A 23,084-nucleotide genomic window follows, 5' to 3' on the forward strand; every position below is an offset into this window, starting at 1 on the left:
TCTAACCATCTAAAGTCAGACTCAGTTAAAGATCCAAAGCAGGGGTGCTCCTGTTTCCAGGGGGAAAGCAAACATGAGTAGCAAACTTGAAATGTTATTATTTTATCATTTTATTTTTCAACCTACGCTTCCCTGTGATGACTGGGAGTAGAGAAGAGCAGAGGGGGCAAGGTGATTGAGACACTGGACTGGGATTCAGGAGACCTGGGCTCTGCCACAGGCTAAATGTGTGATCTTGGGCGAGTCACTTAATCTTTGTGCCTCTGTTCTTCATCTGTAATACTAGTACTTCCCTGCCTCCCAGGGCTGTTGAGAGGATGCATTCATTCATTAAGGCCTGTTAGATGGTCACATGCTAACGTATGGAAGCCATATAAGTACCTAGATACACAGATAATAAGCAGACGTTCCACAGGACAAATTAACCACATGCACAGCCAAATAATACACAGAGATAAAGCGGTGTACAGTAGATAGGGAGTTTACGATGAAGTTATCTATGGTTTGACATGCAACTCCAAGATCAAGATAAGAACCAGTTTTATGAAGGAGATCAGCTCCTGAATGAGTGCACAGACACAGAGCAGATCACCTCAGAGCTGTAGCTGAGAACTTCTTCACTAGTTTTGTACTTGTCTTTCAGGAAGTTGAATTCAATACACTACATTTAATTAAACTTTAAACTGAAAACATGGAGGGTGGAAGAATAGGCCCAAGTTTCCAACCCATTGAAATACAAACTACAGGGAATGCTTGAGGAACTAAGGTTCTGGACCCCCTGCAAATATGGATTGACATGGGGGGCTTGCACCTGCCATAAGGTAGTGAGAGCCACACCTGCATTTAGTCCTGTGTCCACTGAGGATATAGGGATCCACAAATGACTAGCAGTCCTACTAATTTATGCTAATTGAAAGCCAATCTGATGTATTGGAGGGAGACTGTCAAAGGCACAAAGTACAGTTAGGCACCCAGCTCCCAATACAGTCCTAACTGCCCTTTGTGCCTTTGAAAATTTCTCTCTAAAGGTATGTCCACACTGCAATAAAAGACCCGCTGCACTGCCATGGCTACCCCGGGTCAGCTGACTCAGGCTCGCAGGGCTCAGGCTGCAGGCCCTACAGCCCCAGTCCCACAAGCCTGAGTCAGCTGACCCAGACTCTGAGACTCAGTGCTGTGGTTTTTTTACCACGGGACAGACATACCGTTAGCAGCTTAAGGAGTCTATGTTTTTCTTGTTATTCCATGTCTTTAAAAATTGAAATCAATCTAGTATAAGATTAATGGAAAAATCTTCCTTTGAGGAGTTTCTTGTTTGACCAGAATACATGTTATTCAAATAAGCTAGAGTGAAATTCAGTTAAGCTGCTGTTTGTTGCAGCACAATGAGACCGGCCTGTTAAAAAGCAAATATGTCAGGATGTTATGGACTGAGCTTCCTGCCAAGACTGGTAAGTACCTGAATAACTGTCAGAAATAGACATCATAATCAGAAACAAAAACCAATTTGGGCTCCTATATAAATCTCGATCTATACACACAGACTCCACATTTTGCAACTGACCATAGTTTTTTACGATGGGCCAGATCAAACCCCAGGATCCAAATACCCCTGAACTTTGGGGAAGCTCTGATGCAGACCTTAACTTTGGAAGCTTGCCTCTCAGTGCAAATCTGTAACTATAAACACCTTGCAAAATCCTACTCACCCCAGACAAGTACTCTTTTTTTTTTTTTTTTTTTGAGCTAGTAGAATATCTTTGTTCTCTTCATTCTCATCACTCGCATAGTAAAAGAAGGCAAACAGATTTTGTGCTTTGGCTGGTAAATTTTGTGACAGCTGCACAAGGCTGAAAACATACAAGATATGGCTTCATGCCGTTTTTGCACATGTTTAAGTAAAGTAGATGCAGTTAAATCAGTTCAGCCCTCTAGTGTGGACACAGTTATACCAGCATAAAGGTGTTTACCTAAAACGAGCTGTAGACGTCTAAACAGCTTTATATCAGTACAACTGTGTCCACACTAAGGGTCGAACCAATTTAACTAAATTGTTTTTTCTACCAATTGATTAAATCAGTGCAAACCCCGTGTGTAGACAGCAAGCACACACACATGCTGGAAAAGGATTTCTTCTGTGGAATTATCCACTACAGTACACCGGACCCTCACCAGAACACGCGTCTATATAGAGCGAATTTGCATATAACGCGGTAGCAGCCATTAATCCCAAATTTAATTACATTAATTGGAATTCATTTTAATGCGGTCCCCGCGTTAACGCAGTACCGCGCATGGATCCCAAATTCCGCATTGTAGCGAGGGTCCGGTGTATTATCTTTTATACTCTGTCGACCTGTATTCACATCTCCTCTTGTATTTGCCTTTCTCAGCTATACACAGATTACTTCACAGATGCTTTCAAACAGTGAATTTAACTTCTGCAATTTATGAAATCTCTCTCGTTCTCTCTCAGACACACAAACACACCCACTCCTACTACTCTGACACTCTTGCTCAGTTTAATTTGCCTCTTAGAACACCAAAACCCTTTTTGTCCTGGGCCCTCAGGTTACTGGCATTATTACAACTCTTTTTTCCCAATAGCAAGCCAGGAAAGATGATAGAACCTGTCTGCGTGGCCAAAAGACTGGTCTCAACTGGTTCAGAGGAAAAAAATTGAGCTGTCTCTCTCTCTCTTTTTTTTTCCTTTCTTGCCTTTAGCCAAAAGACCTGGGAGCATTTGATGTACAGTCAGCAGGTATAAAAAAAATTATTGAAAAGGCTTGACTGCTCTTGGGCTATGACACTCTCTCATCAAAATCTGGATTTCTGCCAAGTTCATCTGTTAATGGACAGCTACAACCAGGGCCTGCCCCTCCCCCAACTTTTCCCTTCCCCTCCCTTAGTCTTCTCTGTTCTCCTACCTCCTAAAAAACTAGACATCGATTATGTCTGTGCTTTTCCCTTTCTATTCAAGATAAACAAAGTGCTTCAAGTTCAGGGCACACCCTGGGACCCTGGACAAAGCAATCTATCATTCTGTCTGCTAAACCAGTCTGGCCACACTAGGACTGAAGAGACTAATGCTTCCAATGTACAATTTTCCCTTTGTGCTGCTTCCCTATTACTACTAACCTCTTTTCTTTACCACCTTCTCAGGAGCAGATGTGCTTGACCACTTTCCCTAAACCCCTCCTGGCAGAGACTTCTTGTTGTTGTTGTTGAAAGCAACCTCAAGAATTAAAGAAAGGAACAGAGCTTCTGTCTGTCCCTCCCCGCTCCCTTCGCCACCTCCTATTTCCCTCCCCACATCCACTAAAGAAACTAAGCCCAGAGCTACTTTTCCTTCCTCCCTGAAGAGGGGCTTTTTTTAAAGCGAATTCAGGTTTAAATCATATCCATTAATTCATTCTGACTTGCAATTAAATGCAAATACACTTTTACAGCCAGCGCAGAGTGTATTAATTTTAACAGCAAATGACAAAATAAGAATACCTTCCCTCAAAAAACTAATAAGGAGTTGCACTATAAATAATATTAACGAGCACATTCACTAATACCTGTAAAGCGCTTTGAGATCCTTGAGTGAAAGGGATATAGAAGCATGCAGTAACATCAGATGCAGGGATAAGCTTCGCCTGGTAGTTGCATGCCCTTTCCCAAATGCCAGTGCAGTCATCCAAATATACCGCTGGTAAAACAGAGCATGTGTATCAGAGTATGTGTAGCCACTAGGAGCTACATCCTGCATATCTTGGACGTTCAAAATTCCCCTCAAAGTCCACAAGACTTTGGGTGCACAAGGAACACAGGATGGGGTTCGAAGGGTTCAAATCTGAAAAGTCTTGGGTACCTCCTGCGAGGCACTGAATGCAAACAACTGCCATTGAAGGATGCACACTGCACCTCCCAAAATTAGGCCCTACGCTGACAAACATGGGATTGTCAACCTAACACCAGGCCCAATCCTGCTGCAATGTAAATCAATCAGAATTACGCAACTGAGGTCAATGAGAGGACCCTACTTGCTTCCCTAAAAACAGAGCAGTCATAAAAAATAATAAGAAAACACAAAATGCAGTTTCTAACAGTTAATGTGTCCATTTTGTAATGGTCCCAGCAGCCCACTTAGCTCTTACCCTTTCCAGGTCTACAAAACATGCCATTTGCCTGTCTGCATTAACATCCTCTGCAATGTTTATTAACCAACATAGGGAAAAGTAAGGTTTTTCTAGGTCCTTTGTTTCATTAGGACAGCTGTGTGCCATTCCCACCCCCTCCCACCCACCCTCTCCTAAAGAAATAATTAAATCCAATTAGGACCGGAAAATAATTTACATTTCGGTTCAATGGCACATGGTGGGAGGGAAAAAAATCACAAAAAAATGTTGCCTTAAGATTTCACTCCCTTACAAGTTATTCACCTAATTTTGTGTTTTGAACTGTTAAAAATTCATTTTTATTCTTTAAAAGTCTGTATATGAGCTTTAAGTTTTGGAGCACATGAAGTATATAAAGAGAGAAAACGTATTACAATTCACTGTTCTTTTAACAGCTCTTAAAAGAAGCCAGCTCTGCAACATCATTCCATATGTTACAATTTGGTTCTGTTCCTTCAATAGTTACTCAGTGAAGTGGGTTCCACTGCAGTGGTTTACTGATTTACAGAATCTTGGTATGTGAATGGCAAAAATTCCTTGGCATAAGCATATGTTTGCTGATCAAATTTCAGATCATGTGTTGTTCATTATTATGACTTGCTTGAAAACAGTTTGCTACAGTTATGTAGGTTTGCCTTAGATAGTTTTTCCTCTTTAAATACTTTGAAAACAGCAATTGTGGGGGGAGAAGAAGACGAAAATATAAAATGTTTTTGTGTCTGTACATTGCCCCAAAATGTATTTTAAAAGATTTATGGAAAGGATTACAATCCGCTAGGACTGGGGAGGTGAGAGGAGAGGAAGTGAGACTCAGATTAACAAATCAGATTTAACAAATCCAATTTAACATCCGCATTTTAAAATGAAATATTTTCCCTTTACTTCTTATGGAATTATGTGCATTTGACATATGTGCAGTTTCAGATCCACCTAAACATAAACCCAGGATACACTTATATATTGAATTGAAATCTGTATGTCATTTAAGCAGAAACAGAACAAAGTCTCCTAACACTTACCCATACGTTTCAATGTGAGTGATATATTTTAGCACAGGATGGCAAGCCCATGCTACGTATCTTAGCTCTCACAATGTAATCCTTTGTGTTGTTTGAGGAACTTTGTCAGTGTTCACCTTCCTGACAAGTAGAAATGCAGATATGACAATATTTGGGAATAAAATAAGGTTTACAACAATTCAACTCTTTTACTTTTTAGCTGCATTGTAAGTCTGCTTTTATGTACAGAGAGATTTGGTTCAAAGTACCAAAATGACCCACCTCTGTATAGGATGCTGGGAGAAGGTACTACTTTGATTTTATTTAAATTAAGTAATCTGGCCACCCTTCTCACTGCCCCAGCACAAAGTATGAACATTTACTTTTTTGCCATTTTCCTATAGTAAATTATCCATTAGATTTCATCATATCTTACTAAAGCAATTACATCAAGAAAATGATAGTGCGTGTGGAATCAATTATGCATGCACTTGGCCAGAGACCAAAGGCTATGAAGTCGGAGAGGGCAGAATCATTCAACACACACAAATAAAAAGCCCCTCGATCTCACAGATGGACCCCATCAGTTCATCTTACTGCCTAAAAAGTTCATGCACTTAATAATTTATTTGTGTTCTGGATACTGTTTCCCAGCTGAATATTAACAGCTTTGAACTGAAGCATGCTTTTAGCATGGTACGAATGGAAGCCATAGAAGGGCAGCACTGGGTCTCCTCTGAGGTTAAAATTATACTTATGTTTCTTACATAATGGTCATTTTCCATCTCCATTTATTTACTTTCATTAAACATTCCCTTTAATCAGGATATCAGTTTCAGTGTTCTGATTCAGCTTGTTAACCAGTGACAAACTCATAAACCAAAGTTGAGCCCCAATTATGAAACACGGACTATTCAACAGATAAAACAAACACAAAGACCTGATTCTGCAACCAAAACCCACACCAACTCTGGGGGAAGGCTTGTGCAAGGATTGCAGGGATCATGCAAAGTATCCTCAGCATGAATTTTGACAGGAAAGGAGAGGCATTTGACTGTTAATACCCTATCTGTCCAACAGGATCAGAGCACATGCAGGGAAGGAGGGAAAGATGCCTGCTTGTGATTAGGCAATCAGAAGACATGGGCCAAGCAGCCCTAAGAACATGATTTACTTTACTAACTAGGTGAAGACCAGTGCTTAGTTTGTGTCAAGGCTTGCCGGGGCTGAGCCCAGCACCTCTAGGCTTGGCAGTTTATGCCCCTGGCACCTCTGGGCTTGCTGCATCAGTTATGAATGTAAAAATACTGCTTGAGTCCCGGCATCTAATTACTTGAGCCCCGGCACCTCTTTCATTACAAATTAAGCACTGGTGAAGACAGTGCGAGTGTTTCGGAAAAACGCAGGATGCAGAAGGGGCTCTCCAAAACATGCTATCAAGGGGGAATAATCTGGCCATGGTGAAAAACTGTTTGGTGTTTAAGATTTTCAATCCAAACAACTAAAGAGCTGATGAGAAAGAAAATACATTTTCTTCACACTACAGGGCCTGACCCTGCAGTCCTTACTCCCATAAATCTCTGAATAAATTCAACAGCAAAATTGGATAAGTAAGGGCAACAGGATCAGGTCCAGATTGCCATGTCCTAAAGTAGTCCTGTAGTTCTAAGAAATACCTAAGTGTTGAAGTATTCCATTTTACTATTATCAGATTGCTAGCAGCTAAACCTCTAACTTTTGCCAAGACAACTCTGATTCACTGAAAAAAAATTATATCTAGCTATATTTATATAAATATTTAAAAAAAATTAAAGGAATGTCTCCCCCAAATGGGAACAATTTCATTCTCCATTTCCAACAAACTGTACTTAACATTAAAAGAGAACTGATAAAACATATTTAATTACTCAAGGTTAGACTTCTAATTCCTCAATTCACTAAAGGAAACTTGGCAAGAAGATGCATCATTTTGCTGCTTTCGACTAGAGCATCTGAGGGAGAAGAGCCACTGAGGCAGCTAATACACAAAACATGATCAAAAGTGATTAACAACAGCTTCATATGCAAATTGCATTAATGAAGGAGTGCAAAGTCATCATGTAAATTAAATATGTCAAATCTCTTGGTGAACTTTCCATCTTGAGAAGAAAAAACACTGCTTTAATTTTTTTACATCATCAATTTTCCAAGATTGAAAATCTAAGAATCTTGGTGCTATAAAACAATTTTCACCTTTTTTTTCTCCTTCAGCAGCCTGACAGGCTGGCCTGATGTGTGCCGAATGCACATGTTAATAGGCCAATCAAAAATGCAAAACAATTCGCAATTACTGCAAGGACCTAATGGTCATTAGAATTTACAACTAGGTAATGAACTAAAGTCTGCCCACACCATGCATATTCATAAAGCAATTTAGCCTTTGAAGATTAAAGAAGTGCTTAAAATTCAAATGAGCTTTAGCAAATTATCAGTAAGATTCATCCAAAAAGCAAAAGGGTTTTTCTTCCTATGATTTCCTTTTTTAAAAAAAAATGCAAAATTGTTATATCTTCCAGACTGAGCTTAAACTAAACACAGGGCTCCAAGTCAAGCCAAAGGGGCTAGAGACAAACAGAGGCAGAAAACATTGTTATGGACTTTGTTCATAAAACTAAGCCCTTAAGAGCCAAACCTATCTCTAAACATGGTGATTTATCAAAAGCACCACAGACTTGCTCATAGGCAGTATTGTGTGCTGCTCTCAAAGAGCAGATTAACAAGATTTCTGCCACCCTCCAAAAAAGCCTTTTACCATCAAGTCACATCTTCCATGTAAACATCAAATGTATTATCAAAACATTATTTTAATCAAAAGCAGTGGTATTAATTTGTAAAAGTGTATGCATTTAAAAGAAGGCAAGGGAAAAAAAACATGTGTAATGAAGGCACTTGGTTCACTTCAGATGTGTGAAAATCCAGTCGATTTGGCACTTACAGTCAGAATGGATCATACAGATGTCAGCTGACAGTCAAAAAGTTTGTTCTGCTGTTAGTCAACATTGTGGGAACTGAGCTTATCATGCATCAGACTTCAAAAATGCAACAGAACCCTATCTCTTAGGGCCCAATCCTGAAAACACTTAATCTGAAGAGTAGCGTTTACTGTCATGAGTAGCCCCACAGAAGTCAATGGGACTGCTCAGAGCAGTAAATCCTACTAACAGTTGTTAAGTGTAATTTACAGGATCGAGCCTTTAATTCTCCACTTATGCTTAAAAGCACCACGTATAATTTAAAAGGCTCCGCTGTTTAAGGAGAAAGTTTCATGAATAAAGCAGGGATGGTGTCTTTTGCTGTTAAGGTGAACTGACTTTGAAGGATTACAGAACATTCAAATAATTTATATTCCCACCCCTCTACTCCCTAGACTATTTTCCATAGCTAATCTTTCCTGCAACCTTTTTGAACCAAAAAGATATACACAACTATTCCTGTTCCCTTGCTTCTCTCCTCCATCTGTCCTGTTCACTAACTCTTTACGTTTTAACATTTATTAGAAAAAACAGAATTCAGTACTGTGTGAAAGCTGCATCAACAAACATTTGTATCAGCCACAGGTCTCCAGTTGTGACCAGTTCTCTTTGACACTGACATTACTTTACATGAGTAGAGTTCAATGAGGGTTGATATGGGATGTGACAGCATAAACCAGAATTAGATTAAAAACAAAAGTTTAGAAACTAAGGCTAGGTTGCCAACCAAATGGCTTCTGAAGGCCAAATATCTCAAACTTCCCTCCAGTCTGTTTCCCTATTAGATTTGTTCTCTCTTTCTCCGCTTTTAGAGCAACTACAGTACGCAAGAGTGAAAGCACATATAAGGGCTCTACATTTTCCTAAAAATAAAGCAATTAACTTATTGCCAGAATTCGGCAAGTAATCGTGACAGGCTACCCTGAGCAGAAAGCAGAAGTCGTGATCCCTGACCCTCAACCAACACAAAAGAGGCAACGCTAGCATAATACCTGCTGTCAGCAACTAAATTATTTTTATACAGGAATTTTTATCTCTATTGTACAAACAAGTATGTGTCTGTGCTGACTTGTTAAGCAATCCACTTGTATGTTGAATACGATTTTTCTCCCTGCTACCAGTCACGCTGCTCTAAGATCAGTAGAAATACATACTCTTTGAAGCTCCTCAAATGTTTTAGTTAAAAGGACAGCAGTTGTTTTCAAAGATCCAAGACTATCTTTATCAGAATTTAATTTTTCCTTATTGATTTTTTTCTAACATACAAATTTAACACAGGACAATATATAGTTTATTCCACAATATTACAGCCTGTAAAGAATTCCGCAGGAAGTAAGATTATTTTTTCTTTTTTTTAATACAAACTAATTTGCAGAGAATGAGGATGTGACATTATTATGTTTCCTGGGAACAAAACAATTTTTTAAATAATATTACTGATAAATAAATGGTCGAAAGCCATTGATTACACCGAAGCAGTAAATGTATCATACATATTATGTGAACTGGCTTTAGTGCAATCCTTAGCTGATCATTATTTTTTCTCCAAAAAGAAATAAACTCAATGGCCAATACACTACAAAACTAACATGGCAGTGTCTGATACATCAGCTGTGATGTTGATAGCATAGCCAGGTTGCATTTTATTTGATGGCAAATTAATTGCTATAATTTTTGCTGGGCGGTTGGGTTTTGGGGGGTTTTTTTGTTTTTGAGGGGCCGGGGGGTTGTTTCTTGCATTTTGTACTTCATTGCCTTCTACATCAACTGAGCAAATAATGAACATGAAATTAGAAATTAGAAATTGTTTCCTCATGGGTAATGTGCTAGAACTTGAGTTTATTAAAAGAAAGGAGACTAAGATATATAGTTATAGATATAGATACACACTCATACACAGTGCCAAGGTTCTTCAGGTCCCTGCTATTCAACAATAATTTCATTCTTTATGTGGTTAGAGGTTTTTAATCAGAAAAGTGGTTTAGATAAAGCTAAGATTAAATTGTAGGTGTGACTGTTCAGCATTTATGTTGAGAACAAGGAGGATGCAAACAAAAACTCATTGTTTTTGACTGGACAAATCTCCCCAGGTAACCCTTCATCAATGTACATGTTCAGTATTCCAGTGTGAATTCAACGACTGAAGCTGATTCAGCCCTAAATAACACACTGACAACACCTACTTGTAAAGGCACAGTTTAGCAGTGAAGTTGCTTCCTTGCCACAACAGTTATTCACAGAAAGATTAAGCTTGATCATTTCCTTGATGTTCATGTAGTTATTACTCTGTGTGTGTGTGTGCGCGTGTCTATCACACTAACCTTGGTATTTTATATTTTTAGTAAAACACAAAAACCTAATCACAGGCTGGTTTATATGCACCCATCCAATATGGAAAGGTGTTGTTTTACAGAAACCTGTTCAAGTAAAACTTCCAATGGAATTGCATCAGACAAGCTCACATGGGTCTCCAGAGGGAGCAGAGAGAAGAAACACTTCTGTGCATTATCTGCAAACCTAGAACTCAACAGCTTTTTGGCAGGCAATTTGTTTCAAGTGTTTTGTTTCAGGAAACGTGTATTTTTCTTTGTATGTTTCATGGATTTACTACAACTGGTTCTGACAGCTGCTGATTCTGTTAAATGAACACATTATTAAAAATCCTCTAACATCCCCAAGCTGAGAAATATACATTTTAATGGCATTTAAATTGTGAACCTGTAAGAATGTGCAAATGAAACCTGTGTGAATACTAACTCAGTTACTCTGGATTTAAAGGATCGCTTGATTTTTACAGTCGGGGGTAAAGGAGACTGAAGCTGACTGCATATGTTGATTATATTTCCTTTGTTACAATCAAGTACAGATAGAGACATTTAAAAAAGGAAAGCAAAATAAACAATCTCAAGTAGTAAAAATAAATGAGGGCTAATACTTTGAAAAAGAAAATACTCCAATTATTGACATATTTCCAAATAATTCCATTCTATGTCATATATGCAATCTTTGTATATTTTGTGGGAGGAGGGTTTGGAGAGGGTTGGGAGGGGTGAAGGAGAAAAACAGTTATTTGAAATGAGGCAGGAAAAAAGTGGATGTTTCCATTTTGCCTTAGATCAAAGGAAAACAAGAATGGAATCTGTGGCATATTGAACATTTTTCCACCGCTGTCTTTCACACTAGGCCATCTAAGTTTTATACAATTCCCCAGACTAGCTGCATATTAAGCTTGCTGTGTACAGCTTTATTATCGTGTGGTAGTGTGGGAACATTAATATTCCTGTGTTGCCTCTGACAGGACATTTACATGTGCCCATCTGAGCTCACACCTGAGAGCTGCTCCAAGGTACAGTAACTGTGCTCCTATTGTAAAGGCAAATGAAGAACACAAATTCCCTGCTGGGATCAGGGCTGCCCTCACCACACCCCACACCTCAAACCTTTCCCTTGCCAACATAACTCAATGCCACCTCAGAATGACGAATGAGCTGAAGCACCAGCACCAAGTACTAACCCTCTAAGAGCAGCAAAAGCCTCTCTGAAATATTTTTAAAATGCACAGTGAGTGCCGCTGGCCAATAAAGGTTGGGGAACAAACTCCAGTGAACCCAATACAGAATACATTGCATACTAACACTGATTAGAAATACGGGATGATGTTTATAAGGCTTCAAAATGGGTTTGGCATAAAGCAGACTGGCTTTAATAATGAAGGTACTTTTTATTTCAGATTTGCCTTTGGTCTCTGTTTATGTTAAAAGCTGCAGTCTTAGGCCCTGCTGCTCCATGCATTTATGCACATGTGTAGCTTTATGCATGTGAGCCCTGACTTCAGTGAGACAACACACCGCGCATAAAATTAACACCAACTACTTGCAGAATCAGATCTTAAAGGCCAAGTTACATTTAGTAGAAATTCATTTTGTGATGGAAAACAATTCTGGCAGCAACAATATGGTTTGTGGATAAATTGATTAGGCTATTGTTTTAAAAACTATGTAGCAAATCACAACGGTAAATTTACTGAAATGGACCACAGTGGGCCCAATCCTGCTCCCAATCAGGTCCAATGTTGTGTATATTCAGATTAAATATGCTTATTTCCCCTGGGGGGAAAAGCACTGAATTTTATGACCATGTTACAAATAACAATACAGGTCTTAATCTATTAAATTATATGATCTGGACATAGTTTATGAACTTCAGCAATACCCCTCAAATTGACACACACAATAAAAACCTCCTAGATGGAAAACTGTTTTGAAAGTGTGCTCCAAGTTAAAAAATAAAAATCCCTTGTAATAACAACACTGCTGACCCAAATGAAATCTGAACAAGCAGAAAGGTACTAAAGATCCTCAGTGATTAGATCCCATGCTAAAAAAGTGGCAATGTGCCAAGCAATGTCCAGCTTGATGTTAAATGCCTTTTATTGCACAAAGCTGGTACTATTGGATATAAAAGCAGACTGGAGATTGGGGTGAATTTTGTCAAAAAATTTCTTTATATAATAAACAGTGCGAGCAGACAAACAAATGGAGATTGAATTCCCACAGCCTGACAGTCTCTCAAGTCTCCTTAATTGTCTTTATTACTTGAATTGAATAAAAAGGGAATTCAAGTTCTCAGGGTTGCATGTACAAAATTGTGTAATGCTAAAAGATTTCCTTCTCTTTTAAATTTACATTACAAAATTATGGAAATCTTTAGGAAAGAATCTACTTCTCCCCTGTAATCTAATGTTAAGATCTTTTACTTACACTTTCTCCCCCTCACCATCCAGCTCCCATATTTCAGTCTTTATTGTTCAGTCTGGCTACAGAGGGCGTACATTTATTAAGTATATTATTTTCAAAGCTTGTAGCGTTTAATGTTAATCTGCACCTTTTTCATATCTGCTAAATTTAATGCTTGCTAGGCTGGCTCTTCAACCACAAATATTTTGTATCCAGCTATATTTCAGTCCTTGGTGAGCTTAACAATTAAATGTCACATATAATAGAAGAAAGAATGCAAAACATATTTCTAGTCCTCTAAACCAAAGGATACGATTTGCAGAAGACAAGAAATGGCGCAATGTAAGGAATTATAACACTTTTGATGCCTCCCTGGAATAATCATGCTGAATCAGAAGGAAACTTTCTACACTCTGCATCTGTTCTTGAAATGAGCACATATTTGTGTTTCCAATAAAAGGCTATTTTTACATTAACTATCTGTAACAGCAGGGAATAGAAAAACTAACAATCTCCACCTCATACAAGGGATGATCTTGATATCACATGGATGCTTCTTCAAAACTGTTATTTATACAAAGGCAACAAGGAAAATGCACAAACAGTTTAATCTTTTGTGTGTCACTGAAAGAGTAACAACTTTTGGATCGCCTACGTTTTTAACATTTTTTTCCCTCCTAGAAGTAAATTTCTCAGCCATACAGGCCACTGTGTTTAATTAAGCTTTCAAAAGTCCTCTGACAATGCCAACAATTGAAAGACACTTCTGTAGCTCAATCATGCAATCATTGTGACAGTTCTATTTACAATTTGTCTTAAAGAGACTTTCTCTGACATTGTACTTTAACAAAACATCCAAGCTGCCAGTTCACAACCTTTCTCTGTCTTATTTACAAATACAGCTTGTACGCAGGACTGAGAATCTCATAATCATGAGTCTTTGGATAGTGCCCTCACAAATTTTCCATCTTGTAACTATTTTGTCCAGCCCATTACTATCTGCTATGAAGCTTTGTTTTGAACAATTACAGTTAGAATTTTAGCCATTTTAGAATATTTAAGCTTCTTCTGTCTCATTGTTTAGATGCAATGCTAACTATTCAGTTCATCAGCCAAAGATTTTTATCCAGAACAAAATAAAATAATAAGGAAATGCAATTTACGCATCACAGAATTACAACAGTAATTGCTAATAGTGTACTAAAAGAATTTCTGTGGCATATAGACAAGTCAAAGAAATTCTATTCTGAGAATTCTAATAGTTAAATGTACTTAGTCCATCAGTTAGTATCATACTAGGTTCATTTTCCATTTGATTATTCAATGGAAACGTATTTCTTACATTTGTTTTCCTTATGTTGGATTTGTATCTAACTGGCGATTGGAGAAAACAGATGCAGGTACTCAAAGTGAACTTCTCTCTCTCTCTCTCTCTCTCTCTTTGTATATACACTATATAAAGCTATACAATCATAATTATAAATGAGAATATATGTAACATTCCAATGAGATAAATATGAAGTGTAGTAGTAGTTAAAATGCCTTTCCCTCCCCCCCAAAAAATAATCTTTCATTAATCTATACAGCTTTATATATTCAACAAGCATCAAAACCTAACACCAATGGACTATAAATATTTCTTTTCCCTTTTCAGTAAGTGAACAGCAGTTTTACATTCACTGATATCTTGGTAATTCAGTTAATATTTTCCTCTATTGTAAAATAAGAGACTGGATAACTAAACCCCTGCCCGTAGCACTCACTGCAAATCACAGACTGCTGATATCTGGTGGTGAGTGTTTGACACACATATTGATGAAAGCTGCCTCATTGGACCCACACAACATATCCTATTAATTTTCATTAAATTTATGACATTTCTGCCATAGCACTGGATCGTCACTCAAAATTTTGTATCAAGCCAAAGAGAGAGAGATACACACACATACACAGAACAGCGATGTGTGGATGTGTGTATCTATATTTTATGTATATGCATGCATATTGTACATGTACACACATACTATTATAAGCATTCCTTTATCTGGAAAATGGTTAGGATGAAGAGACACCTAGAGACAGTTAAAATATACATCATTTCACTGTACATTTGAGTGACTGCCTTTCTTGTAGTTGGGTGCATTGATCCCTAAGCATTACTTATCTTAGGAAGATGGTCTCTTATTATAATGCACCAAATTATTGACTGTAAAATGACACACAAAGCAGGTACTATAAATATATCTAACCTAGAACACTACAGTAACCTCTTTCTGAAGAATACTTAACTGGCTGCATTTTTTACATTGTTATTAAATATATTTTCTGGACTTTTATCATGAAGAATTGGTTCATTCAGCTTCTGTATCATTTATCCCTATTTTTTAAATTATATATTCACATATCTTTTGCATTCTTGGGATTATTGTTTCCTTTCTACTTCTGCAAAAAGGAACACAGATATAAAATATGGGAATGAGTAACTGCCATTCTGAGATTCACTTCAGGGACCCCCAAAATACCTGAACTCCACAACTTATTCAATGACCCTGACTGTTAATTTCACTGACGGACACTGGAAATCATTGGTGTGATCATTCCTGCTATTGACATATTACTTTGTGATATGACAAAACTGTCTCTTGGTTAACTAATTCCAGTGTGGAAACATATTAAATAAAAATTAAAGGAACAGTATAAGAGCTCATAATTATCCGTGCATGAAAGCTTTACCTCACCTGAGTCACATCACTTGTGCACCCACTGAAGAGCTTGTATATATTTTTCCTTTGAAAACAATTAGAAGCTGATCTTACATTCCTTCCATACCCAAAACTCCCATTGATTCCAGCTGGAGCTTTGAATGTGCAAGAAATATAGACAGTATTGGACTTCTGATATGTGTCAGTTTTAAACATAATTGCACAGAAATCTCTCTGCACAGGAGACATGAAAAGAACTGGAGCTAGATCTTGCAGTCCTTACTTACAAGAGTAATCTCTACTTCTGTGTGTAGTCCTATTGACTTTCATGGAACTACTTTTCTGAGTAAAGACTATCTGCACACATATGATTTATGTGCATGTGAAAGGGTTTGCAGGATCAGGTCCTTAGGTTTTTTTTGTCTGTTGTATATTGTACATACCCCGAATTCAGTCCTTAGCTTACTGAACCATTTAGAAGAACAAGGGACAGTTAAAAACATATTATTCTTCTAATTAGCAACACCATTACATCCTTTAGGGCCAAATTCTGCCCACTTAACTAATGCTAGGAATCTAATTAATGGTAACCACCCTATATATATGAGTACAGAAGGCAGGCTTTGGCTTACATGGTTCAACAACTGTAATAGTAGAATTCTAAACTAAAGCAAATAATTCTAAACTCCTCAGTGTGGTTGTATCTTAGACTGAATGGCCTATTTGAGACCATGGCAAGAAGTGTGGTTTTAATTCTTGCTTGACAGATACTGTGTTTTGTCTTTTAAACAGAGCCGTTCAATATGTAAATACGATGTTACATCACACAAGTGTTACTCCATATTTGGTGATTTAGCATGGCTTCAGATCTCTGAAGACTACAAATCCCTTCCGCTAGGCTCTTGCTTCATTAATCATGCCCTACACTTCTGTTCATTTTCCTTCAAATCACAGACAGCACATGGAAATGGTCACTGCCATATACCACTTTGGAAAAAAACTCTTTAACCTACATGTCACAGAAGTTGAATGTGCTGCAAAATTTAAGCCATCTTTCAAAATGCAGCTTGCCAGTAAGTTGACCCTATATATGTGTGTGCGTGTGTGTGTGTGTATATATATATATATACTATTACTACAAAGCTTTCAAAAAATATAAATGCCACATTTGATTTTAATGATTGGTTGGAGGAAAAAAATATCACATTGAATCCTGCAATGCCTACTGACCTGTTATGGTTGAACTGTGTGGCCATGGTAAGTCAAAGACAAGATCCAGTATATCATGTGATTACATACAGTACTTTTGCTAACACTGAACTACCCTTTAGGCTATTAAAATAGAGGTATAAGTGATGTCTTATCCTAACTGATGTTTCCATAAAACTAGATCAGGCATTGGTTGATTTTAATATGCTACAGCACTACATATTTATAATTATATTTTAAGCATAATTTAATACCAAGCAATGGGTGGTGTTCATATTTACTTTCAGGATTTTAGAAACTAACTGACTTGTTAGCCTTCCAGTATTTCTCTGATTTTCTTTTTCATATTAAGTTCAATTATTTTAACCTCAGCCACTGAGACATTCACATAGTGTCTTTCCAATTAAAAATTTATCATAGGAAATGACATTATTTACTTTTTTAAATTACATTTATATATTGTTTGTTGTGCAAAACAGAACTCAGTCTTGGACATTTGTACGGGTGACATGTGGTTGTGTAAACCACAAACAAAATCAAGATACATCTGTCAAAACCACATCAGAGACAAGAGAGAGCACAGAGAAGCATTTATCATTTGGCTGAGGAGGCAGGCTGCAGACCAGCGGCCTTTCCTGTCAAACCAACCTTTTGAAATTTCCAACATGCCCTTAAACTTTTCGAATAAGCATGTCTGTGCGCTTCAGCAACTGCCCTCTCTACTCTGGCCTGGCCAGTCGAAAATGGCATCTTAAAGTCAAGGTCGGTGGTGTCACTTTGCCATGGGGCTGTGTTTAATTACAGTCCATACGCTGACAGCCAATATGGATCCAAGGCTAGCTGATGCTCAGTTAACTCTTTCACCCCTGAGTTAACAAAAGACTGTAAAGCTAGTTCTTGTATAACACAGCAGAGTGTAAAATATACATATATGGAATTAAGATAGACAACACACAAGGAGACAGCTTCTATACTATATACAATTAAGAAAACAGAATCCCAGCAAACCCTGTTGAAAATACACATGAGTATTGCATGGGCCTGTTGATGCTATAACTACTCAGCCACTTGGAAATATTTTTTGTGTACTTAATATGAACTGAAACGCAGAGTATTTAACACATTGGCTGTCATGGTGACTAGAACGGAAAAACAGACACAGCACTTCACAACTGTGAGCATTATTACTACAGTTTGACTGAACATGGAAATAAACTTGTAAATGCTTCTCCTTGCTTCAGTTTACCTGCTATATGTTCCTGTTTAGGGCAGATTCCTCTAGATGACGTTGATAAACAATCGTCATCCTCTGGTGTGACCTGGATGCCAACCTCCACAGGATTGGATGCTTTTTTCAGCTCACTTGGTGAGGGTGAAGGTGGCTTATCCACAGCCTTCTCTAAGCAGAGACTGCCATTGCATTGTTTCCGTTTGTGCTCAATAAAAATAAGAATGTCCCCCAATGGGAAGTTCATCTGACACTGGCCACAAGTAAGGAGGTCATGATCCCCTTCTGGAGCTCCCAACGTGCCATGCTCTGGTTCATCATCAGTAAGAATGGCTTCAAGAGGTTCGGCTGCAGTTTAAGAAACAAAAGGAGAAACATTAGACCTCTTGTGAAAAGAAGGGGAAGGTGGGGAGAGAGAAAATCATGTTGTTGAGCCCTCTGTTCATGGATGCTACACCGAGTTTTGAATATTTATAGAATGAAAAAATTAAACCTGCATTACGTGAACAGATAGCACATTATCAGTCCAACAAGAAGCAAATGTATGTAGTTATCGATGTTGATAGGGAACATATTTCGAGAAAGCAGCTGTAATATGCAGAACTGTCAGAATGGAACCTGCAATCTTATATATATTCCTGGAGTTAGACAAAGTTCTAATTTGAATGAATGATTTAATAGTAAAAATTAAAATAACAGCTGTAAAAAAAATTACTGTGAGACAACTATGGTATCATGAAGAAAAGCCAATACGGTCCTTTGTTGCCAGAGGTATTATTTATGTTTATGTATTTATAACTGAAGTGTGTGTGTGTGTGTGCACGCACACGTAATGTATGACTTGGTCATGGAATAGCTATATATTGATGACCAAGTCATACGTTTTGAAATGTTGAACTGTGAGTTAGGTGTGTGCGTGTGTGTGCATGCAAATATATGAACATACACATTAAAAGCCTCATAGATTGTGCATGCACACATATGCACAGGGGCTACATAGCCCTGTGCTGTGTGTGTATGTACGTATGTTTATATATTTTATTCCGTTTAAAAATTGAAAACTTGTGAACTAATCATGGGAAAAAAGACCAAATTAATAAATAAGGAAACTAAATAGCAATACTTTTCAGATACCTCCCAGAAATTAAAGAAATATCAAATTCACTGGCAATTCTACTTAGACACATTAACTAAACAGGATACCTTTGCATACTTAAGAAAATAAGCCAATTAGGTTTTTTTGTTTTGTTTTTTTCATTCTGAAAAAAGGAATGCCTAAATTATTCTAAATATGTTTGCAATTGTGGTCTTCATCATATATAAATCAGTATGGTCAACTGAATGCCACATTTCATAACAACGGTGAAAAGACCTTTCTTTACACTTGAAATACCCTGCCTAATGTTGTCAAAGTTGACTAATTTTCTGAATGAGCTCCAAAAAGCTTCATTATGAGACTATTTCTACACACATAGTCGTCAGTGGATTGTATAACAAGGCAGACATGCCTTTCTTTTCTGTTTGCTTTTTTTAACTTTGTACTGAAATATCTTAGCAATATGTATGCAGCATTCATCACTATAACCTTGCAAGGAAAAAAAACCTGTTGGTATTTCTCTCCCTATGCAACATAATACATATACTAACAACAACAACAACCACCAAAATGAGCTGACACTACAAAACATAAAATGCCTCAAAATGTTGCCAGTAAATGAAAGTGAGACCCAATACAACTCTTAAACAGTTAATCAGTCTGACCTTCTTTAGTGAGCCTCCAATTTCACATTTAATGAACTTAAAGCCACAGAGAATCAAAAAATAGATTTTAATTTGACTGCAGAATATTGGAACAGATTTTGATAAAGTGCAAAAATCCAGTGAACTCAGGTTAAATTTATTTCAACCCTACCTAGGCTGAATATTGAGGAGGAAGATCTGGAGTAGCTCCCAGTTGTGCTGTGTAAAATAATATTGAAAGAGCACCTTACCGTACCTTAGCTCCAACTAGGACACACTGATACATTCCATAATTTCTTGCCTCTAGTGCTACTCCTAATTTAACATAAGGTCAACTACAGGAATATGAAGGTTATATTCATATTAATAAAAACAATATCTTAATCATTTGGGTTTTCTTCTAACCTTACTGACCAAAAGATAATACACAACATGCATTTACACTTTTCTGGCATAGAAAAAGAAACAGGAATGTTTCTGAAATGTCTGTCTATGTCATTTTCTCAAGTAACAACTGTTTGCATTTGCACAAAGTGAGTAACTGAATATGGAAGTCATTCCATCAGATTCTTTCTACAAAAAAGGTTTTTTTGTGTTAAGCAGTAATTGTAACTTTTAGTTTACTAACTCAAAGTAGCAAAATATTTTTTAAAATTGATATTCTCCTTATAACTGTTTTGACTGGAACCTAGCACAATAATTACTCAATTGTAATATTTATTCGTTGGCCTGATTTGTTTCTGAAATTGTCAATATTACTCAGCAATGAAAGAGAATATTGTGCTCAGATACCAGACAGTTAAAAGTAATGCGAAACAAAAACAGACTTTGCTAAAGACTGTACTGACTGGGCTGATTTACAATCAAAACCAGGAAATGAAGTGGGAATTCAGAGGCTGCTGATTACACCTCCACATTTCACCTAATTAATTTTATAGGAGGCAAAGTTCTCGAAAATAACAAGATGATCAAATGTACAGATATAAAACCTGTAACCTCAACATTTTCTATGCTCTTAAGGTAAATTATTGCTAATTAACAAGAATTATATACTAATGTATGAAATACCTCTGGCAACGTGTTCGTTACAAAACGTTTGGCTCCCGATCCTCTGAGAGAAAGCAAAATGTGGTTTTATTATTTCTGCTGTTTAAAAAAAAAAAAAACCAGGTGCACAAAGAAAATTTGAAAATACAATTCACCTGGCCTGGCCACTGATTTGCAGTGCACTTCTTTGAATTCTGGGGCAATCACAAGCTCCTTCCTGGGTATCTAATCATTCCTTGTATGTTTTTAATGCAAAATGCCCTTCCATTAACATGTATTTCTACAAGAACAACAAGGAGTCTGCTGGCACCTTCAAGACTAACAGATTTATTTGGGCATAAGCTCTCCTGGGTAAAAACCCCACTTCTCCAGATGCATGTATTTCTAGCCTCTCTCTCGCCCTTCCCCCATTCCCCACCAACATCCACCAAAATAACACCATCTTCTGTATCAAGTTCAATGGATTTTTGTCTCAAAAGAAGTGTGAGGGACGCAATGGAAGAAAAAGCACCAGTTCTGCGTTACCAAGAGTGGGGGGTTGACGGGGGGGAGAAATGTATCTGTATAGATTCAGCAAGACAGAGAGGTCTAAATGCCCCAGCAGCAGACAGGGCTGTGTCCAGCTTAGAAGACAAAAAAGAAAAGCAGGGGAGAAAGAGAGAGTGACGGGCTAGTCCAAGTTTGCCTTCAAGTGTGTCCTGGGATTGTCTTACAGTCTAAGGGAAAAAATGATGGCTAATAATGTGGGCAAGTGGCCGGTGTTTTAAAGCAGACAGAAAGCGGGAGCGCATGAGGGAAGGAAGGAAAGAAAAAGAGGGGAGAGCGAACTTGGAGAGGACTGAGCAGGCACAATGGGAGCAGCGTGGATCGGAAGCTTAGTGCAAACACGTGCGAGCCAGCAAGGTGCCGTCTCCCCTTTCGGCTGGGGCCGAGCTCAGCTCGGCTCCCGCTTCTCCACCCCAGCGCCCCCCCCCCCCCCCCAGCGCCCATGAGGATTGCCTTTGCCTCGGATGGGCCTGTAGCGAGACCCGACCCGCTTGGGGGGGGGGGGGGGGACAAACAAAAGCAGATGTGTCCAAGTAAGCCAAACAAACACAAAGTCACAGATGAGAAGGTGCCACTCAGCTCCCCCTTCGAAAGAGTGTTTCAAGCTTTTTTTTTTCTGGAGGGGGGGATGTCGTTTGCTTTCCACGCGCTACAGCATCGTGCAAAGCTACGACTAGACAGAAGGGATCCCAGCCAGCCCAGCACCGCCTGGAAAGGCTCCCGAGCCCGTCTGTGACCCCCACGGCTTGATCGGCCGTCGGGGTAGTGAGGGGAAATGAAGGGCCAACTTGCTAGTCCTCGCGATCCTCGGAAATCGTTTGCTGCTCTGAGCGGACGGGAACGGCGTTAAAACAAACATTACAGGGAGAAACTGGATCTTTTCTCCAGTGTGGGGTCTACGGGCTGCGTTCCTGTTTCCTCACCAGCCATAAAGCAAGGCAAAATTAAGAACAAAGAAAGGGGGAGGGGGGAGAAAGAAAGGGGGGAAAGGGAGAAAGAAAGAAAACCCGCCCTCCCTCCTTCCTAAACGAGAATGCTGAGAATTAAAGACGTGGTGAAACTGATCAGGTTCAAGTTCGTTGGGCTTTTTTGATCTTGTTCTGCCTCCTAGCGACTGAATCTCACATGCAAACCTATCGTTAACCAATTTTTTTTAAATCCAACTCCAACACATCTCGCCCCCCCCTCCTCCAAGCCCCCCAAATCTCACAGGGAGAAATGTACCGAATGGCAATTACACTGCCAGCAAAAAAAATTAATAACTTAAATATGTATCTGTATATTACATATGGAATTGCCAAGTCAGGGGGAAACCCTGCACGACTGGGGAAGGATTTGGGGATGGAAATCTAATCTTTCAATTATTCTGTGACAAGTGAGTCTAACACACGCGGCACACACAAACCCTAAGGATGAATGCACTCTGGTATATGCATTTTTAAAAGTAACATAGGTTACTAGTGTCGGCACCAGTTTCGGCAGCTCGCGGAGGAATGGGATGGAAGGGGGTGGGTTCCTGCGACATGTTCTGGAAGAGATAGCACCTCCAGAAATGTGACAGTTATGTTGCAATACATAACATAACACAACGTTTTGCATTTCAAAAAGCTCTTAGAACTGTAGCAAATGACTGAAACAATGAGGGGTGGAGGGAAGAGAACCTTAAGGTGTCTAAAAGAAAACTTTACGCAAGCAAATGTTTTG

At 38.4% G+C, this 23,084-nt stretch overlaps 1 protein-coding gene across 7 annotated transcripts in view; it reads right to left on the reverse strand.

Annotated features, from left to right (window-relative positions):
- BCL11A (BCL11 transcription factor A) overlaps positions 1–23,084 on the reverse strand; it is a 105,532-nt gene that overhangs the window by 80,580 nt on the left and 1,868 nt on the right. For 5 of the 7 annotated variants that reach the window (XM_073339359.2, XM_073339356.2, XM_073339360.2 and 2 more), the window contains exon 2: positions 18,066–18,395. In XM_073339359.2, coding sequence (XP_073195460.1) covers positions 18,066–18,395 — 330 coding nt within the window. Of the gene's footprint in view, positions 1–18,065; positions 18,396–20,855; positions 20,899–23,084 lie in introns of those variants that run through there. The other 2 variants (XM_073339357.2, XM_073339358.2) reach the window with 2 other exon arrangements.

Source organism: Lepidochelys kempii, chromosome 3 (genome assembly GCF_965140285.1).
Source record: "Lepidochelys kempii isolate rLepKem1 chromosome 3, rLepKem1.hap1, whole genome shotgun sequence".
In the NCBI taxonomy this organism is placed as follows: Eukaryota; Metazoa; Chordata; order Testudines; family Cheloniidae; genus Lepidochelys; species Lepidochelys kempii.